General features: G+C 35.7%; 1 protein-coding gene across 1 annotated transcript in view; it reads left to right on the top strand.

Annotated features, from left to right (window-relative positions):
- The first annotated feature begins 761 nt into the window (after positions 1-761).
- Positions 762-20246, top strand: part of LOC126640148 (uncharacterized) — a 44026-nt gene continuing 24541 nt past the window's right edge. Inside the window, exons 1-2 of the mRNA XM_050315709.1 lie at positions 762-903; positions 1028-1152. Of these exons, the coding sequence (XP_050171666.1) occupies positions 866-903; positions 1028-1152 (163 nt within the window). The 5' untranslated portion in view covers positions 762-865. The remainder of the gene's footprint in view (positions 904-1027; positions 1153-20246) is intronic.

The raw sequence follows: 20246 nt of genomic DNA on the forward strand, positions 1-20246 counted from the left end.
GAACCAAGAGGTTTTCAACTGATATTTTTATGACCTTTTTGTAAAGCCATATTAAGTTTTGTATATGATTTTACTTTTGCATAACTGATGGTATACACAGTCCAGCTGCACACAGCTCTGCTGTTTTTTCTTCAATGTCAAGTTCTGCAATGATCTTGAATTTATTTAGAATTAGGATTGCATGTCCCCTTCAGATCACAGCTTTCTGACTGCAATTTTAATTCAAATCACAACAAGCAAACTTAGTGGAGCCAGTTAAGTAAGTTCTGTATCAAATCACCACCCGTCTCCAATCCTACAAACACTCAGCATGTAGCTAATAGTAAGTCACATCGATTTCAACAGTACTACTAACAGTGTGCAAAATTAAACACATTTATAAGCCTTTGCAGGATCAGGGCTTCAGAGAGCTCACAAACTGGCCTTTGATGTCCATTTATAAATCCCCATTATAATTAACAGGAGTTTTACAGGCACATCAATAGCAAAGTATATGTAGAGTGCATTCCTGCTAGCCAAATAGTCTGCAGATGGAGTCCCAAAATATTCATTGACTCCCTGCTGACAAGGAAATTATTTATTATTACTACCTACATGATACAGTACTAACCTTGAAAATCCATTATATTCTAATGAGGCCAAAGCCACTTAAATTAACAAACAATCACCACCTCAAAATCTGTATTAATTTAAGGAAACATTACAGCTACCATAGAATTAGAAATTTTCAGACTCTTTTTATTATGTCCCATAATGGAGGAGAAAAAGCTTTCAAGAAACCAGAACAATACTTACTGCACTGAACTCTATTCCTTTTCTACAGTAGGAAGTCAGCATCAAACTAAACCATGGGACAGAAGGGCACATGGAAAAAGAAAGAACAGACTTTTCAAGCAAGGGGAGGTAGGATCAGTGGGCGCTTCAGTGTAAAAACCAGTCCTCCTACATTTGCTCTCAATGGAAGAGCAACCAGAAATGTTAGTCATTTAAGAAAACCATATTACTATTACAGTTTTTTTTTTTTCAGGTACTTATGGAATATGCAGGAGTATGTACTGGAAAACAAATTACTAGTTTCTTTTTCTTTGATTTATACTGTTTACCCTAAGGCCTTGCTTCATTTTCTCAATGGGGAAAAAAGGACACTGAAAGGTGGGAAATCTTTTGCTGTTTTTGATTTTAAAAGGCAGCAGAAGTTTAATCTGTACGTGTGGGGTTAACTGTTGAGGAAATGTTCAGATATACTGATTACAGTACAGAACAACTGATTCACTTTTCTAATTAAAAACTTTGAAAACACAAACATTTATTTATTTATTTCAGTGAAATTAATGTGTAATATTGAGGAAGGGGATTTGGGAAGAGGTAGTATGTATATCTAATGTATTATACAAAGACTTCAGTGCAGTGTCTGATTCTTATGCTTTGGAAGGGTCAAAGCATAGCATACAGAATAGATATCTGTCTTAGGTACATGGGGAAATATATTTTTTATAAATCTACTAATAAAAATCTTATTTTACTGGTTCTATGCCTTGATCTTCACAGACTTTTGCAAACATTTTATATTTCTTCTCATACCAAGCTCACTTAACCCAGGAGGATATCAAATATTAATTATTTGGCTGAAAAAAATGTTCCCCATGTGCCAAAGGTTTCTGCTTTGTGAACCTGGAGAAAGCTGATGTACATTTACAAAAGCAACTTAGTTTTGCATGCTAACACTGAAAAAACGATAGTTTCATTGAAGTATGACAAATTAACCAGAGAGATTCTGACCTATTCAGCAAATGTCGGGGCTGTGGGGGTTTATATTGTGTTAATAACAAACAAGCAATACAGTCAAAAGTTCAAGTTTGGAATTAGAGTAAACAAATTTTGAATTTTGTGTCTGAGTCACAAATTCACCAGCTGGTGTTTTCATGATAAATAAGGTGACCTAGTGAGTGCTCTGAGAAGGTAGCATATATGCTTTTTGCTTGTGACATATTATGAACGACTACTTATGATTCACCATAAATTTTTCTACAAAATGTTCTGGAAATTGGAGTAAGAAGTCTATCATATAGTTCACTAGCTGTAAATATGTGTTCACCTCCTTCCTCTTTTACTGTAATTACCACTCCAGGACAAGGTAAGACAACTGGATTTTGGTGAAAGATCAATATGACCAGATCGTAAATAAAGACCTTCTCAAGGAAAATGTACCCTCATACTCATTGTCCTTCAGAGCAGGAGTTTTAGTCTCTTAAAACCTCTTCATTATCTTTAATTGAAACATAGATAGTAGGAGAATTTATCCATTTCCTCTTCTCTCCATGCTTTACTCTTATTCTAACAATTGTTATTATGAAAGAAGCCTAGATGAGTTTATAGTAACTTGATTTTTGACATGAGAAATTTCAGAACTACTTAACTCTTGAATAATTATGTATCTGGAAGAGCTTTCATGCTATGGCAGAAACAGGATCCCAAGTGTTAACTTTGTAATGGATATCAGAAGATCACCATATGTTATATTTTATTATACCCTTGATTTTCTGGTTTTTGCTGAGATACTGGTTGAAAAGTTAAACATCTTATGTCTATACTTAAAACAAATTCAAGTAGGTACAATGGGAAAGGAAAAAATATAAATTATCATTGTAAAGCATGCCTAGAATGCCACGTGTATCTCAGATTACCGTATCCAGGAAACATGAATTTCAATGAGGAATATCTAGTAAAATTCCGGTATTAGACATCTATTAGAACAGAGAAGACAAAAACAGTCAGAAAGTGATTAGCTGGTGTTTTCAGACCTGCAACAGGTATTGACAGTGTGATACCAGGTTGCTCAGTCCGTGGGTCCTACATTTTTCATTATTAACAAGGGAAAGGACTCCGTTCCATTGAGCCCGGCTCCTCCTGATCATGGAAGCAGGATTAATACTTGTGTTATGATTGCAACAACTTTGCTTTATTATCCTCCTCCAGCTGCAGTGGAGCACAGGAGATATCCCTGGACACCCCCAAACACATCATATATGTATCTTATTGCCCCTTTTCCCACTTCTTTACCTTCCTCTTCTCCACCATTCTGCACTCCAGCCCTGTCACAAGCAATTATTTTCTGATAATTATTTTCTTCATTTGAGCTCATCTTGCTACATTCATAACCAAATTTGGTATTTCTTTTTCTGCCACCTAGGTAATCTCAGCATTACATGCTCAACTAACAAGGCTGTCTAGGTGCTGTTCATCCTGCAGGGCTGTTCTTCCCCAGAGGTCTGCAGTGCTCCCCTCCATTTATCTGTGATGTTCAGCCCTTTCTCACCTTCCCATTAACCACCTCTGAGACTCAAGTGTCCCTGGCAGTCCTCAGAGTGCTTAACTATAACTTCTAGCATCTTCTCCTCTTGTTTATCTCTTGTGTCCGGCAATTTATCATGTCATAGTTTCTTACGTCCAATCATGTTCAGTCAGCCTAACTCTGGACCAGGGCTTATTCAGATGCCTCGATATTTGCTGTAGCTCTAAGAAAAAAAGGAAATGAGACTTGGCTTGTGTATCTTTGCAATATGAAGACTGAGTTCAGATATGAAATAAGATCTTGCAGATGTTGGTTTTAAAAGTACAGTATGTAGGGCTAAAAACACTGAAAAGAATAATTTTAATAAACAAACTGATATGGCAGCAACTGAATATATGTATAAGGATGTATCAAACACCTAAATATCATTGTAATGTTTATAAGACTGATAAACCTGGTCAGTTTGAACTCCAAATTAAAACTTAACTGGATTGACTTTCATTAACACCCTTCATGCTAATGCTTAATCCCTACTCATTTTTAATTGAGATTACTACACATTCAAAGCAGTCAGTCCTTATGAGCCATATGCAACACCTGCTGTGAGCACACAGTACTGCAGCATAGGTCCCAAACCCTCGTTGGTCGCCATCACCAGCATAGGAAGCAGGCTCCAGAGCCCTTCCATGTGGTAGACTGATGTGGGTAACATACTTGGGATCTTTCCCTTTGTGAAAATGTCTAAGTTTCTTGACACTTCTCAGCCCTAGGCTTCTGGTGGTGGCAGAGGTGCTGTGGGATACTCAAGGCAGTTGCTGAGGCAGGTGCCCTGTCCTACTGCCTGGCTCTTTCTTCCCTACTCAGTCATTTCTCATTTTCTTAAAGGTTTCATGTTTTCAGTGATCAGCAATTGTTCTTGAGCAGGTTGCTTATAGTTCTGGAGCTTCTGCTTTTCAGATATATCCATGTTTTAAACACTTAAATACTCCATACTTTCAAAATTGTACATCCTACCAAGAGACACCATGTAACGGGTTCCAGTTTGCATCGCAAGTTCTCACAGCAAATTGGTAACGCTCTTAACAGACCACAGCTGGGGCCTTGCAGAGTTAGCTTGAGGTCTTGAAGCTTATTCTCTGAAGCATTACAATTTTTACAGGGCTACGGGGTGCAAAAATGTTTTTATACCTATTATTATTTACTGTTCTTGTGTCTAAGTTTAAAATAACCTAATATTTATTAAATCATGCTTAGTCTAGATCTGTTTTTATGAGTGCAATAGACCTTTGCTTTGGCCACAGTATAGGCTGTTCATGTACTAGGAAAGTCTTTCTAAATGCTAGGCAGTAAAATTAAAAGGCAGTCAGCCAGTGGGATAGGAGATATAAAAAGACGATATATTATAAAGCAGAATTTAACATTTATGCAAGGAAGGACTCTGTGATGTGTTGGCACAGAATGATCAAGGATTACAATTCCTACTCCACTCTCCAACAACAGATAATGTCTTGGCTTCTAACATCTCAGATATCACTGATCTCTGTCTCCAGTCCAAGCTGGATTTACTCTCTACTGTAAAGTTTAATCCTGAAGAAAAAGGACACAAGGACAAAGAATTTGAAGTGAATTCACCATTCCATCAAAAGTTAATTTAGAAATCAACAGATAAGGTACTTGTTGTCTAGTTAAGAGCACGCTTGAACTGCAATAACCTCATACAAACCTTACATTACATCGGACACTCCAATTCAAAGAGTATTTTCAGTGAAAGTACAGTATCTAGAAGCATATGCATGCTATCCTCTCTTTTTCTAACTCTTCTTCTATGCATGCACTCATTAGCTTTGAAAGACAACTCTTAAAATGAGATATGACCTCTTACATAGGAAAATACATTCACTTGAACTGAAACAGAGATAATTGATCAGGAAACAATGCAGGGCTTCTTCCTTTAAAATAACAGTCAAATCTTGTGAGTAGTAGCAATTGAATTCTTATTAATTTTGCCTAATAGTTGTTATCATAAATGTATGAATACATAGATTATAATTTTTAGACACTAGCAATCTACATGTAGTAGTAGAATAATTATGCCAAAATTGCTGGTTTACGATGAGAGTGAGAAAAGGTGGGCATATTTTCAAGTACTGAATAGAAATGTGATAGCTGTCTCACTTGTATTTAACAAACTGTATTACTGTTTCTTTGTTCTCCATTTAATATCTGATCGTTTTACTGTTCTGGCAGGAAAAAAAATCTTTTTAAATTAGGACACACTGTCTTGTTTATAACTGAAGTATAAATAGGCAAGAAAGCTTAAGGACTCAAGAGACACTTCCAAACACATTTTGCTTCTTGTACTTGAAGGAGATATGAGGTACTCATTCTTCAGAGTATGAGACTTTGGGAGTGTTACATGCCACTATTGTTCTGAACATGAGATTTGACTTCTGCTGTTGCCTTTGCTTTCAATTTCTCAGACATAATAGTGCTATTATCTTACGTTTTTGAATTATTTTTCTGTCAAATGTTCCTAAGGCATTTAAACTTTAAATCAGTTTGTCATTTCCCTACAGTGAGTTTTCAGAGAAGTTGTCATGCTGCACTTCCCCCTGTCCCATCCTACTCTCCATCCCCCAGTCTTCTCTACCAGATGTCATACCATGTCTACCTCATTGGTATTGAGTTTGAAAATGTAACACAGCTTCGTGTGTTTCACATACTAGGTGGGAAAAAAAAAAAAGAGGCTTCTCTTTCTAATTCCCTAAGAGAAGATTATCTCCTCCCTGACACCTCTTTGTAGTGTGTTGTTCACTGCTGGAAGAAATTTTGGATCAAATGGACATAGCACAGAAAATCATTTTGACTACACACTCAAAATGATCCTCATCTTGCTATCCAGCTGTCTATCCTGCTGTAACACAGCTGCATCCCTGCCTGTATGCCCAGTTTCCCTTCCACAAACAGGACAGAAACTGGGCTAATAGTCAGCACTTTTCTCCTCCCTACATACTGATACAGAACTGTCAAGGTTAAAGGTGTATTGGCAAATCTGTCTAGGCTGTTTTTAAGTATTTTGCATCTTATTCTACCCCAAGCCCATTCAGTGATCAGAAGGTCTCTGCACACAACCAGAGCACTGCACTTCCTGCAGACAGTGCTACTATACTACCGGTGTCCTCCAGAACTGACCTCTAGTTTATAGGTTCTAAGTATTGAAGAAGCAAAACAGTTCTCTCCCCTTAATTAGGGAGATGATTAATGAAGGCTCTTTGTTGGGTGGGTCAGTTCAGATGACAGGAAAGACTGACTTGTTAACCTTGTGGTTAAATGTATGTTTAGAAGCTGTTTTAAAGATACATTAGATAAAATATACTCCATCATCAAGCATTCATAACGTAGCTTCAAAAGCTAAACTAAGGACAAGAGAGGAGGATTGATTTAAGTAATTTTTTAATAAAATTACTCCAGAAATAAAAATATCCCAAAACACAGAGTTAAAGATTCTGCAGTCAAACACCAGAGGACATAACTTCTATTTAGCTTTATGTTGCATAATTACCATGGTATACCCATGATGTTCAGGGTGAAGCAAGCATATTAAAGATAGATTCATAATTAGATCTGAGGTACTTGGCTAATTAACAAAATGGATAGACAAAATCTGTATTTCATTAGGGTGAGATGTATCAGTTTCCTCCTGTGCTTCTACATGTTTGATATATTATACTGCAGTGAGCTATTTCCAGTGGATCGTGTTGGGATGTGGTGATAAGTCACATGCCAAGCAACATAATAAAATAATTTACAATCAACCAGACTGGAAATATCAGTTGGGGGATTCTCTGTATTTAATGTTTCACTGTAGGAGTTCATCACATTGCTCTCAGGCTTTCAAGCTGGTGTTGCTACTGATATTCTTTCGGCAGTCTTCCTTCTCTCTCTAAGAAAATGAAAGAATAAAAGTCCCTAAATGTATGTGTATACTTGCTAAAGTGCTATCCTCTCACACTGAATGTTGTGTGTTTTAGGTCTTATAATATTGTCTTATACAGCTTGTTAGTCAAGTAAGAGCTTGATGCATACACATCCCAATGAAAAGTGATATACAGGTAAATAGATAGAAAGCTAATTCTCATTCTCTGTTTATACTATAAAGTTGGAAGCTTAAAGAAGAAAAATGCACCTTATTGAAGAATCACAAAAGTATGAATTAATTTAAAAAAGCAGTACGACTTTTTCCCCATAATTTTCCTATTGTCCTCTAAAAGCATTAAAAAACCCCCAAACCTAAGGCTTTCTTGTAGCCAGTGCTGCACATGGAAGAAAAGGAAGCTACTAAGCCCAGGATTGTGTCTATCAGATGATTTTCTCTGTGTGTGTGCACCTGTGTATTTTTAATGTTTATTTTCATATACACGTATATGATGCTATCTTTCTCATGGCAGATGTTCTCTTTGCTTCTTGCTATAATTCCGCTCATATTTGGCGTGCCGGTATTACTGGATCTTTGTGTCTAACTTGTGTACTCCATCTATTTTTTATACAGGTCTTTCCTGAAACTTGCAGCAGGTAATGTTAGTGAAGAAGAAATCAAATCTGTTTAATTACAGTAAAAAAAAATTAACATCTTAAGCAGCCATGCGTCATGCCTTTTCCCGACTCCTCTCCCTCGTACCAGCTCAGGACAACTGTGACACTGACAGCATCGATGTCATTATTATTACCATCACTGATACCAGAGTGCTGTTGAATGCTTTTTTTCTTCATAGGTAGCTTATGTGCTAGTTTGTTGTATTCACACACTAAAGAATAATAATATTTCTAATGATAAGGATAATATAAACCAAGACCTAACTATGAAGCAAAGACTAAAATAACTCCAGGGGTTAAACTATTTGATAGACCTTTTACTGCTTGGATATAGCAGTAATCCAAAATGAGGTAATAAAATCACTTACCTCCCACTATACAAAGATTACTTGATAAATGCAATAGAAACATAAAGAGAGTCTTCATGTTTAACAGTAAATTGTTATGGAGTTGGGGTTTTTGTTGTTTTTATGTTAATTAGATTGGAAAAGACTTCTGAGATCATTGAGCCCAACGTGCGATCGAACACCACCATATCAATTAGACCATGGCACTGAGTGCCACATCCATTCTTCCATTAAACACCTCCAGGTATGATGATTCCACCACCACCCTGGACAGCCCATTCCAATATGTAATCACTCTTTCTGTGAAGAAATTCCTCCTAATGTCCAACCTAAACTTCCCTGGCATATCTTACGTCCTCTTGTCCAGTCCCTGGTTGCCTGGGAGAAGAGGTTGACACCTAGCTGGCTACAACCTCCTTTCAGGTAGTTGTAGAGAGTGATAAGGTCGTCCCTGACCCTCTCCTTCTCCAGGCTAAACAACCCCAGCTCCCTCAGCTGCTCCGCATGGGGCTTGTGCTCCAGACCTTTCACCAGCTTCATTGCCCTTCTCTGGATAAGTTGTATATTGTTATATACTATTAGCAATTCACTACCCTTCAGCAGTCCACAGAAATGTAGTATTATCAAGGTTACAACTGTTCCCATTCAGAAATACTTTATTTAAAATGAAATTTACATGATTTATACTGCTGTAAGTATTAAATCTTGTTTTAGTAGTCTACTGCTTTCTCCAAGATTCCAGTGTTTGAAATGCTGTAGATTTGTTCATAGTCAATCTATGCCTTACATTTTCTTCGTCACAAGTTTTACAGACTTACGTTTGAAAAGCAGCTTCATAGGTTTGGAAACAATGTGATTTCAGACCCCATTGCATAAACACAGTCCATCTGATGTTTGGCAGCTTGTAGTAGTACTGACATGACAATTTTGACTGAATCACTAAAAAATGAGACCAGGGCTCAGCTATTTAAAGACAGTTAAGAGTCTAACTTTGCTTGAAAACATTTTTTTTCTCCATTGCAATGTTGTTGTTGTTGTTGAAAGCTTTTATAAGGACATTATAATTGTTCAAATAATACAATAAATGAATATTGGACTGCTTTGGATAGTGTTGTGAAGTAAACTGACATTAAAGTAAGTGATAACAACTGCTCTTGTTTGTAGTATTGTTACCCTCCAACAAGTTTAAAGAATGGCATTCTGATTTGCAAGACCTTCTCCATTATTATTTTTAATGTTCCACACAGGTACTTAAGCTCAGATGGCATCTGAAATGTCTGAAAATCTGTGGCTGAAGAATTCCAGCATTAGCTTGTAGGAGGTACATGTAACACTGATGTTAGTAATTAAAATGACATCTGCAGAGAAAACATGCAAAAGCAGCTGTCGTTTGATTTGGGCCATTCTAGATGTCTAAAATCCATCAGACTGCTTGAAAAACTAATAAAAGCCAGCTGATTCACTGTATTAGTTGCTGAAAGGCATCTGGGGCTTTGAATTTGCAGACAGCATATCCCTTCCAGACCCAAGAGAAGAGATGTCATGGAGGCCAATTAACCTAGGAATAGCTGTTAATCCCTTTCAGGTCATGTAGAAGAACAAGTACAGATAAATACATGGGACAAAAGCACTTTTGAGTTTACTAAGCTGCTTTTTAAAATAGTTCTCAGGCAGTCAAACAAATAACATAGTAGCACTTCACGTCTTCTCCACGCTATACAAACACCTAATTAGCTCTCAGAGTCGGTCATTGTTCTCCAGATCTTACAGGCAGGAAAACTAAGGCACAGAGCTGGAAGGTATCCAAGGCCAAACACAGTGCCAGTAACCGAGCCAGGATTACAGTTCTGGAATAGCTACAATCAAGACCCCAGCTTGATATGCCCCATGCAAAACAACATTTCCATTCACGAGAAAGGTTGTCTTTAGAGTACAAATTTTCAAGATCCTGCGTCTTTGAAAGCTAGTTATTGACCCTGATGGGCTCACTCTAGGTGCTAAACATCCAGGCCCTGATCCAAGGCAATACTTAAGCACCTTTACTAAACAAGCAAAACAAACAGACGAACAATAGTTTTCAAGTATTTAAAATCAGTCTCAAACAAATAAACCTGAGGGGTTTTTTAATATAGTTGTCACCCCAACAGGATCAGTAGCCTTGGTTGCCATCTTTTACCAAGAGTATCTCTTTTGCAGTTATTATGGTCACTTATCTATACTGTCCAGCATAAAGACAGTGAATAAAATCAAAAAAGTGCCTATGATTCACCCCATTCTGTATTTTTTTCATGGGCTAGGTAATCTGGTGCTGCCGTGCAGCCAGGCAGACCATGTTGAAAAGCATAAACTGAAACATTAGGCACAGCAGGTAAAAGATGAAACGGGATATTCCTGTTTATGTCAGTTTAGATTCAAATATATATGATGTATATTTATGGTATTTAAAAAAACAATAAAACCCCCATACCTTGTGTAATCCAATATTTTCTCCCATACCTGGATTCAAATTTATGTCCAAGAGATTATTTTGCCATACAGAGAAATGACAGAATATTATATTTGTGTTTACTTTATTTTGTGTGCTTGATTAAAAAAACAGCTGCCTCAGAAGTTGTGATAATCAAGGATCGCCAATTCCATAGGCTCTGTCTTCTGCAGCTATAGAACTCCTATAAGTCTCTTGCAACATGGCTTTCTAATTAGTAACAGATACAGGTTTGTTGTTGTTTTTTTTTCATTTCCACACAAAAAAATTCTTGTTATAAATTTTTTTCCTAGTCAATAGCAATCTACTGGAAATATGTATATTATGTACTATATGTCATTTGAAAACACTGGACCCTGGCTATCAGTTACATTAAATGTGCAGTCCACAATGAGAATAAGAGATCCAAAGTACATTTCTCTGACTTGTGTTTACCAATCAGTCCAGAATAAACCAATTACTTTTTTTAATCCCAATTTATATAATATATTTAATTTAGGATACTGGGTTTTGTTTATGGGAGTCTGTTGATAACGTATATTATAAGGACCATTATTTTCTTAAGAGTTCACTTCCTCTCCACCACTTTAAACTCCAAATTCATATTTTTAAATTGGTTTCTCTTATTTTCTAAGAACTAGGTATCAGTCTATGCAAATTCTTATCTTACCAGAAGTTTTATTGAAAATCAAATATCCTGGTTTTCCCTTCTCCATAATACTATTTCAAATAGATATACTAATTTCTTCAATCCATTCAGTGTTCTCAGTGTTGAATTGAACTTTATTGAAAATCTAGTGTTAAAGAAAATGCACTATATTCAATCAACCTTTGTAAGAAACAGAGAAACATTATTTTGGTATGTTAAGCTTAGCCATGGAAAATATATGGACAGAATTTTAGATGCTATTAAATACTGAGCTACAGTAGAACAACTTCATCATTGTCCTAACAGATAGAAATATCAACTTAATATCTAATTTTTTCCCTCAGTTCCAAACACTGTAACTTCACTGTCTTCAATTTATAATTGCCATAGGATTTACATTTGGATAAATATATACTTCCAAGAACCAGTTATGGTATTCTCACGTTAGCCTCTTCTTCTACTTCAGATCAACAAGCTCCTTATGGAATTCAATATCGCATCTCCTCCCATGTTGAGGATGCAAGCTCTTCGTGATTTCAGACACACGTGTTTATTGGTAGAGATGGTGATATTTGTTTACGGTTTTGTTTTTGTTTACAGCAAGCTGTGTCTTCAGCTGAAAAGACAAATTCAGATGTGGAATTTTTATTGCCTCTTTGACCCTGTATCCGTGAGAAATACTGGTTTTTATTCATACTCAAATGTACTAATAAGATTTCTAGCTTGTATTTGTCTTATGGAAAACGCAAAATAATTTGTACCAACACATCCTTACATAGTAAGTAATTGGGGGATTGGAGGGAAAAGTAAGATGCCTATCTACAAATAGTGGTTTTCGGGAATCTTCTCTACATCTTTGTCACTTCTATAGAAAGCAAACTCTTTCTCTCTTTTCTTACACATTGCAGCAGGATAATGATCCAAGCGAATAAGATAAAAGTGGTAGTGAGAGCTCATTAGAAGGACTATGTTTATTCCCTTGCAATTGGCTCACCTCATATTTCAGTGTATATTTACTGCCACAACTTTTTCTTTGTCCCGTCAGAAGATGCATGCAACTTTGTTATGAGAATCAGTTCTGTCAGGTGTATCTTTTTTTTTTTCCCTTCCCAGCCACTAAGATTTCAGTATTTCTGACATCAGGTCTTATTTAGAAACTTTGCCTGTTCTTTCCTGAGCCATTTATTTCTTTTGTGCTTTCATAAATAGTCTACAAACTGTAGTTGAAGCTTTACTTCTTATTAAATTATTGCTTGAAGGGTTTATTACTTTTCTGTCTCAGGATGTAAAGTTAATATTGATTTGTCTAGAAATCTTCCTTCTAGAAAATGTTGTGGTATTTTTCAAAAAAAGAGAGATTGGCAGAGAAGCCCAACCGACTAAAGTTCCTGACTTTTAAAGCTTCCAACTTTTAAAGTTTTCTCTCCTCTGAACGAGGAAGCAATGTCTGCAGAGATCCTAAATAGATATTTCCTTACTACTCTAAAGCCCTTCTTTAGATTATTCTAAAATACTGAAGAGAAGGAAGGGGAGAAGAAATGAAGGAAATATTTATCCTTTATCTGAAATGTCTCGCTTAGTGTAAGATAGTGTCTCCTACATAAATTTTTGAGAAATTGTCCTTTTGTTTACTTCAAAGTCTGATCTAACACGTCTTATCTAGTGCATTTTCAGGCAACTAATATATGTTTTCAGGCAGATCACAGAAATCATCAGTCTGGTTGCCAGTTTTAAAGAAGTCTTTCAGTTGGAAATCACGTGGGAGGGGGATATGACTAAATATTTTCACATGGAAAAAATTATAGTAAGCTGAAAAACTCACTCTCCCCACTCTCCTAGCAGTTTAACAAAGAAGACACTTCTCTCGAATCTTGCAGCCTACCAGGCTCTGAGCTGAGAGTAACAGTTACCACCAAAGCATTTAGAGTTTTCCGTCACGTCCCAAATCTGCCCCAGTCATTGTCTCATCTTTATTGTTTCAGAGGAACAAACTTGCAGGGGTCCAGGAAGGAGCAGATAATCAAAACAGAACCAGGACATATTTATCCAGTTGTGCTTTAGGGAAAGTATTGCTGAATTTGGGTGACTGAAATGGTGAGGCGTGACATCTGATTGAATGTTGTTATCCCAGTGCAGATCTGCACATCCTGTGAAACTGTTAGTGCTGGCAAGAAAAGAAGAGATGAACACAGAGACCAAAAAAAAACCAAAACACACACACACACATGAAAAAAAGTAAACCATACTGTTTAAATTATGCTTGTAGAGGCTATTTAGCAGCTCCAGAAGAATTGGACTGAAAAACTTCTTTAAAGGAAATCTTGTCTCTTAGAAGAAAAAATATTCCAAATGATACTGAGTTCATCATTACTCTATGTGAATTGCTTTAATATCCATCTCTTAAATTCACGTACAAAGATCTCACAACAAGTTGCTGAAATACTGCTGGCTATTAAATATGTTAATATAAACAGTTAATTTATAGGATAATTAACCAGTAATTAAAGACTAATTAAACTGAGAGACTCAGGAAAAAAAAAAACAGTTAACTCATGAGACAAAATGCTGTCTGTGTCAACCAGAATCAAGAAAAAAATCTACATAAAATTTGAATATCAATAAAGTATGCAGTTACAATCACATAAGAACGAACCATTACTGAAGACTCTTTAACAAGTTATTACTGCAATTTGCAGTATTCAAAAAGCAAATTTTTAGCTAAAAAGTGAAATTTAGAGAGTTCAGACATGCTGATAAGCTATGAGAGCCATGTATTTTCTTAAGAAAACATGTAAGCTTCTCTAAAATTGTTGCAAATTATTTGTCCTCCAGAGCTGGGAACAAGAGAAGAATATTTGTTGATTCTTATAAATATTTCTCGCGACTAGTAACTCCTTTACTATAAAATAGTATAGCCTAATCCCTAAACAGTTCTATTGTATTGGATTAACTGAAAAGGAGAACAAATCCATAAATAATTCAGAAGGAAGACTGGATTGTCCTTCAGATAATTCTATATTCTTATCAATTCTATTGATATGATTTCCCTGAGCCTTCTCTTGTCCAGGCTGAAGAGTCCCAGCTCTCTCAGCTTTTCCTCAGAGGAAAGATGCTTCAGCCCTTCAGTCATCTTTATGGCCATTTGCTGGACTCTATCCAGTATATCAATGTCTCTCTTGTACTGGGGAGCCAGAACTGACCACAGTACCCTAGACGTGGCCACATCAGTGCTGAGTAGAGGGAAGCGCTCGCCTCTATCTTTCTTTCAATCCATAACTCATGACACATCTTAATAGAGGGTTTTGAACACAGCAGGTAAGTAATTTTTAAACATTTTTAACTGAATATAGCTGTTTATTTTCCTGACTCTATAATATGAAATTTTTGATAAATTTTGTTCAATGAATTAGTAATTTTTGTGCATCTTTTTTTTACCATCCATACCAATTATGTTGTATTGTGTTTCAACTGATCTTATAGACTACATTTTTTCCTTGTTTGTGTTTTTTTAGTAATTGTTTATTTGTTTCTTTGGGGAGAGATGCTTTATTTTGTTTTGTTTTCTTTTGGTTTAATTAATAAATACACCTAGAAAAAAGGCACAGTGGTGATGCTAAATACTTTGAAAAAAGGTTACTCATTCTCAAGTAGCTACATGGAAACCCAGCTCTTTCAAGAAAATGACGCTGGTCCCAATACATTCCTGAAGTTTCCAAGTTTCCTAAGCTGATCAGCAGGCTTAGGTAGCTAAATGCAATAGTACATGGCAGTGAATCATCGGATTTGCCACTTAAAATCCCAGGCTGGGGACTGAAATTCTTTACATGAAAAAAAAAAGACAAAAACATCAAACCACAGAAACTAAAACCAACCAACCCAAACCCCCCACAGTTTACAATACCCTGACTTACCTTTTTATCACTCACTATCGTAAAAAATTATCTAAAATCAGTACCAAGTGGTGTGTAGTTCCTGTCTATCTGCTTCTTTGGTTTATTGTTGGTTTTGTTTTTCTTTTTGTTTGTTTTTTCCCTAAGACAGTTGATTTATTTCAGACAAATTTAGGAGAAAGACGTCCGATTCTTTTATATCATGTACACTGTATATATGTTTCCTATGATACCAGAATCTAGGCAGGGAGAAGAAGCTAAATTAAGGGCTCTCATTGTCAGTAGCTGTTTGATCTGCTTGGCCTGGTGAGTATTCCATTAGAATGTGCATGTAAGCTATCCAGTCATCTCTGATTTAACAATGGTGAGGGCTGTATACTGCGCTGTCAGTCCCTGGGAAAAAATGGGATGGAGCTAACTGCACTTTACAGGTTTGGTGTGAAAACTAGAAAAGTGAAGATACCATGATAGAATAATCATATGAAAAACGGATAGGCATTTAGAGACAGATCCATATGAACTCAAGTACGATTAGCATTTCATTTTGTTTACTTTTAAATTTTATGTATTTAAATTCCAAGTACTGTGTATCCCTGTGGTAACACAATTTCCTGTCGAACTGGCATGAGATACTACAGAAAATCTCTTGTTTTGTTTATATTTGTAGTGGAAAAATACATATGAACTTGTTTGTCATGAAAACTATGCTAAGATTGTAAACTATGAAGCTATTTGCTATCATTCAATAAGTATCAGTAAGATCGTATGGAAATCAATACTACTTTTAGGCAATGAAAAAATTGCCAAGTTCCAGTTCTGCACTTCATTATGAGCTACTGACATCAATACAAATTTTAAAAACAAATTAAAAAAAATATTTCTTTGATGTGTACAAAAGGGGACCCTCAAGTTTCCATCGTTTCTGTCATTTATTACTGTTAGAAATGTGGTTCTCCTATTTGTAAATAGCTGCCTCTGGTGCTCTATTAATGCTTTCTCTGAATATAGCTGAAGTCATGGATATGTACAAGTACAAAGAAGTACTGAAAGAGCTCTTCCATCATCAGAACAGGATTTTCCTCTTAATACTTTTGCATCACTCTCATTAACAGTAGTTGCAGATACAAGGGAAGGATAAATCCCAAAGTATTATCTAAATGCAGTCCAGCTGACATTAGAGAATTCTACTTTGTTACTTGCTGAGTGTTTTACACAGTGACATTTTAAATTTGAGTTAAACAAAACAAAACAAAACAAACAAACAAAAACCAAAACAAAAATCAAAATAAAACCAAACAAAACAAAAAAACACAAAACAAAACCAAAACAAAACAACACAACAAAACCCAAAACCCACAAACAAACAAACAAAGAAAAACACAGAGAGAGAAAGAGGACAACCAGGGAAGGAAGAAATTAAATTCCTTTTACACTTTGGTTTTTATTAATATCCTGCACCTAAGACATGGGTAATCAGTTCAGCATAGGTGTTTAGTAGTCTGCCTTCAGAACACACATATACATACCTCACTAAGGCCTGCCTTATATATGCCTTAACTTTAACAAAAAATGAGAATTTTTCAGAATATGGTTCTCTTTCACAGCAGGTTCCCACAATGTCATGTTACTAAAAAATACTCGTTTCACAGATGTAACTCAAGTGTGTAGAAAGATACAAATATCTTGTCACCTTTCCATGTTAATACCAGATGAAATTACATATTTTTAACATGGGGGGATTTGTCAGAGGTTTTGAGATTCCATATGAACAGACTAATTTTGTAAGGCTAAAACAATGAACTAGGCATGCTTTCCCTATGTTTTTTGTAGTGTATGTGGCTGTGCCAAGGTCTGAGCTCATTCGGAGTAGATAATGTAGTCCTGAACTGACAGGAAGATTGCTGCCTTGTTAGTCTGCAGTCCCACATGAACTCACACACATGTTGACCCTAAGACTCAGCAGGCAACTCCAGAAAAAACACTGAAGTTGTTCTCAGAGCATAAAGATAAACAGATGGATGAATATTTGTAAAACAGGGATCTTAGAAGTCGTGCCATTTGTGGATGAAGTGACAAAGTAGTATTCTTTTGGTTCAGTCACATAGACTGTGCTTTCTGTAATATTGACTGATTCTGATTTTATAGTGTATTTGATGCTCTTTAAAAACACAAGGATAGTGTAGAGATGAATCAAAGATGAGTTTGTATGTTAAAAAGAAAAGGATTCACTCTCATTATCAGCAAGAGTACTGTCTATGTTCCCTGTCAACTCACAGTTCTCTTCAGGGAACTACCAATATGTGCATAATACTTTAGGGAGAAGAAGGTATGCTTTTTGAAGTTGATAAAAGAGGAAATAACTGTGGATGAGACTGAATTATTGGTATGACTATTTAGGAAAAAACAGAACTAAAAAATTTATTCCAACTGGGGTCTCCAGGCTATGGAAGAAAGTGGAAGGAATTGATCCCTATTAGATAGCATGCTGGAGGAATTATCAAGAGAATTGGTCAGGACAGAATATGTTAGCAAATGAAAAAACATGAAACTATATAATACATGTGCAACTGTCCATGTGTAATCACTGACAGACTTCTAAATACCACAAGGGAATAGATTTCTTTATACTTCAGAATTCAAAGCAGTCATTGAATTCTGTTTGTTGTTAAGGTTTTTTTTTTTTTTTGACCAAGGCAAAGAAAGAGAAAAGACAGATTAATATCATCAATGTTATCCAATACAGTGATAGCTACTGACAACATTAGTGTATGACAGTGTCTTCTGCCAGGAAATAAATAGCATGACATGGAAAAATGATTTTTAAAAGAGGCTGCATTATATTGTCTGTAATAGGAGGGAGGGTTAGGAAAATAAAAAAGGAATGTTTAACTCGTTTGGTTTTCAGTATAAATTTTCATCTGATCAGATTTCTCCACAGATTTTGAAACATTAAAGTTACTGAAAGTTACTTCTTCCCCTTCCCTGCACATGACAACTAGTCCCTCTTACTGCTGGTGCTTGGGAACCTGTACAAAATATATAAATTTTACTTGAAAAGTTTGATTTGTCAAATTTAAATAAATAGTAGATTTCATTCTGTTGCCTCAAATTTGGAAAATGAACAAGACACTCCAAGTTGCTGCTTAGAAATGTTTTTTTTTTCATTTCATTATCAGAACAATTTCTTTTAATGTTGAAATTCAAATCCATTCAGAAAAACAGTTGACTTAATCACAACAAAGATTTGTTTGAGTTCAGTTTACTTTCATATTTTGGCTCCCTTTTTCTACTTTTACTTTTGGTTCAGGACAGGAAATAATGTAAACCTCCAAATAATTCATCATATCAAAAACATTAATTCCTACCTACCTCTACTTACTCCAGCCTATCCTTTCTTTAGCTCTGTACTACAAATATGGCACTTACTCATTGCGAAAATTCCTGGGGCAATCATATTTCAGACAAAAGAAAAAAAAACACAAACATTTACTCTCAGCTTAACTCCTTGTATTTGCAAGGAACTATAGTACTACAACTGAAGATACTGCCAAATGCATTTCATGTGATTGGTGTTTAAAATCTCCCCTGAGCTGCAGTTATGTTTCTGAATTCAGAATTTACCCCAAAGTACATGGTGTTCCCTGTGTGCATTTCTATAACGTTTACTATTCACAACTTGTACAATAGCATAGTGTGTGTCATATTATTCAATGTTTGGGATCTAACCCACATAACATGCGAGAGTGAATCTTACTGCTAAGAAATACTTTAATTCTCAAAGGTGCATGTTGTCTTTCTTCTTCACTTCAAAAGCAAATAATGAGGCAGGCAAAAAGGCTGAGTGTTTCAGAGGCCATGCAGTCAACTACATGTTGAAGGGAGATGAGCTTAGTATCTATTTTCTTAGGTTGTTCACTACAAAGTGAAAGCCTGACATACCAGCTGAATTCTGACTCAGGAAAGCATGTCTTATTAGATAAGCTCTGAAACCAGTGAATTGTTTTTCTTTCTAGTTTTGGGGTTTTGTTTAGTTTTAGGCACAATTTAGCACTGAGAACACAGTGTGTTCCTAATACAGGGAATCTCTCGTATGAAAACAGCAATGAAAAACACAATAACAATAGGAAACTCTGAAATGCACCATGCTGTTGTTAGTCATCAGGTAAGCCACCCTCATCTGGTGATTTGAAGAATTCGAATGAACTCAAACTAACCTACAGAAACAGCTCCATGAGCCCCAGCTTACAGGAAAGAAAGGTTGTGTGGGGAAGCCTCCTGTAATACTTACTTTATCCAAAACATATGTGACTCTTGTTTTAACACCTTTTTAAAACAATGCCTCTTTTAGGTGTCATGCTCGATAAAACACTTGTTCGCCAAAACTCAGAATGAATTAGAGAAAGAAGGAGAAATAAAAGCCACACTTTTTATCATTACATTTTTATTGAAATTTAAACACCCAAGTGGAAGAGATTTACATAAAAGAATTTGACCTACACGATATACCATACGTGATTGAAAATTGCTTTGCCATTCTTCATAAAATCTCAGCTTGACTGACAGATAGAATGTAGAAGCAATATATGAACTCTGCTTTCATTTATATTTGCACTCTCACGTATCAAATAGTATTATATATTTTTGCTTAGTATTTTACAACAACCAGGACTTTAGTTCAGCATCGTTCTAAAGAATAACCCAACGTATGCCAAAACAGGCAGAATTTTTGATTCTTTGCTTAACTTTTTATATAATCACGCTTTCAGAGACTTAAAATGTAAACAGAAGTCAATGGGGATACTTTTACTGAAAGTCCAGCTGATTTGCATAGTAGGGTTTTATCTATGTAAGGAAACTTTTAAAGTATCTGTGGACATAAAGGAGTTGGACATGCAATTTTACTAATTAAATTTTGGAAACTAAGAATATGATTAATGGGATTAATTTATCTCTCTGTTGCTTGCATTTTGATAAACAAATAATAAGTAAA

Source organism: Myiozetetes cayanensis, unplaced genomic scaffold, assembly GCF_022539395.1.
Source record: "Myiozetetes cayanensis isolate MyiCay16 unplaced genomic scaffold, myiCay2020 scf2-11, whole genome shotgun sequence".
In the NCBI taxonomy this organism is placed as follows: Eukaryota; Metazoa; Chordata; class Aves; order Passeriformes; family Tyrannidae; genus Myiozetetes; species Myiozetetes cayanensis.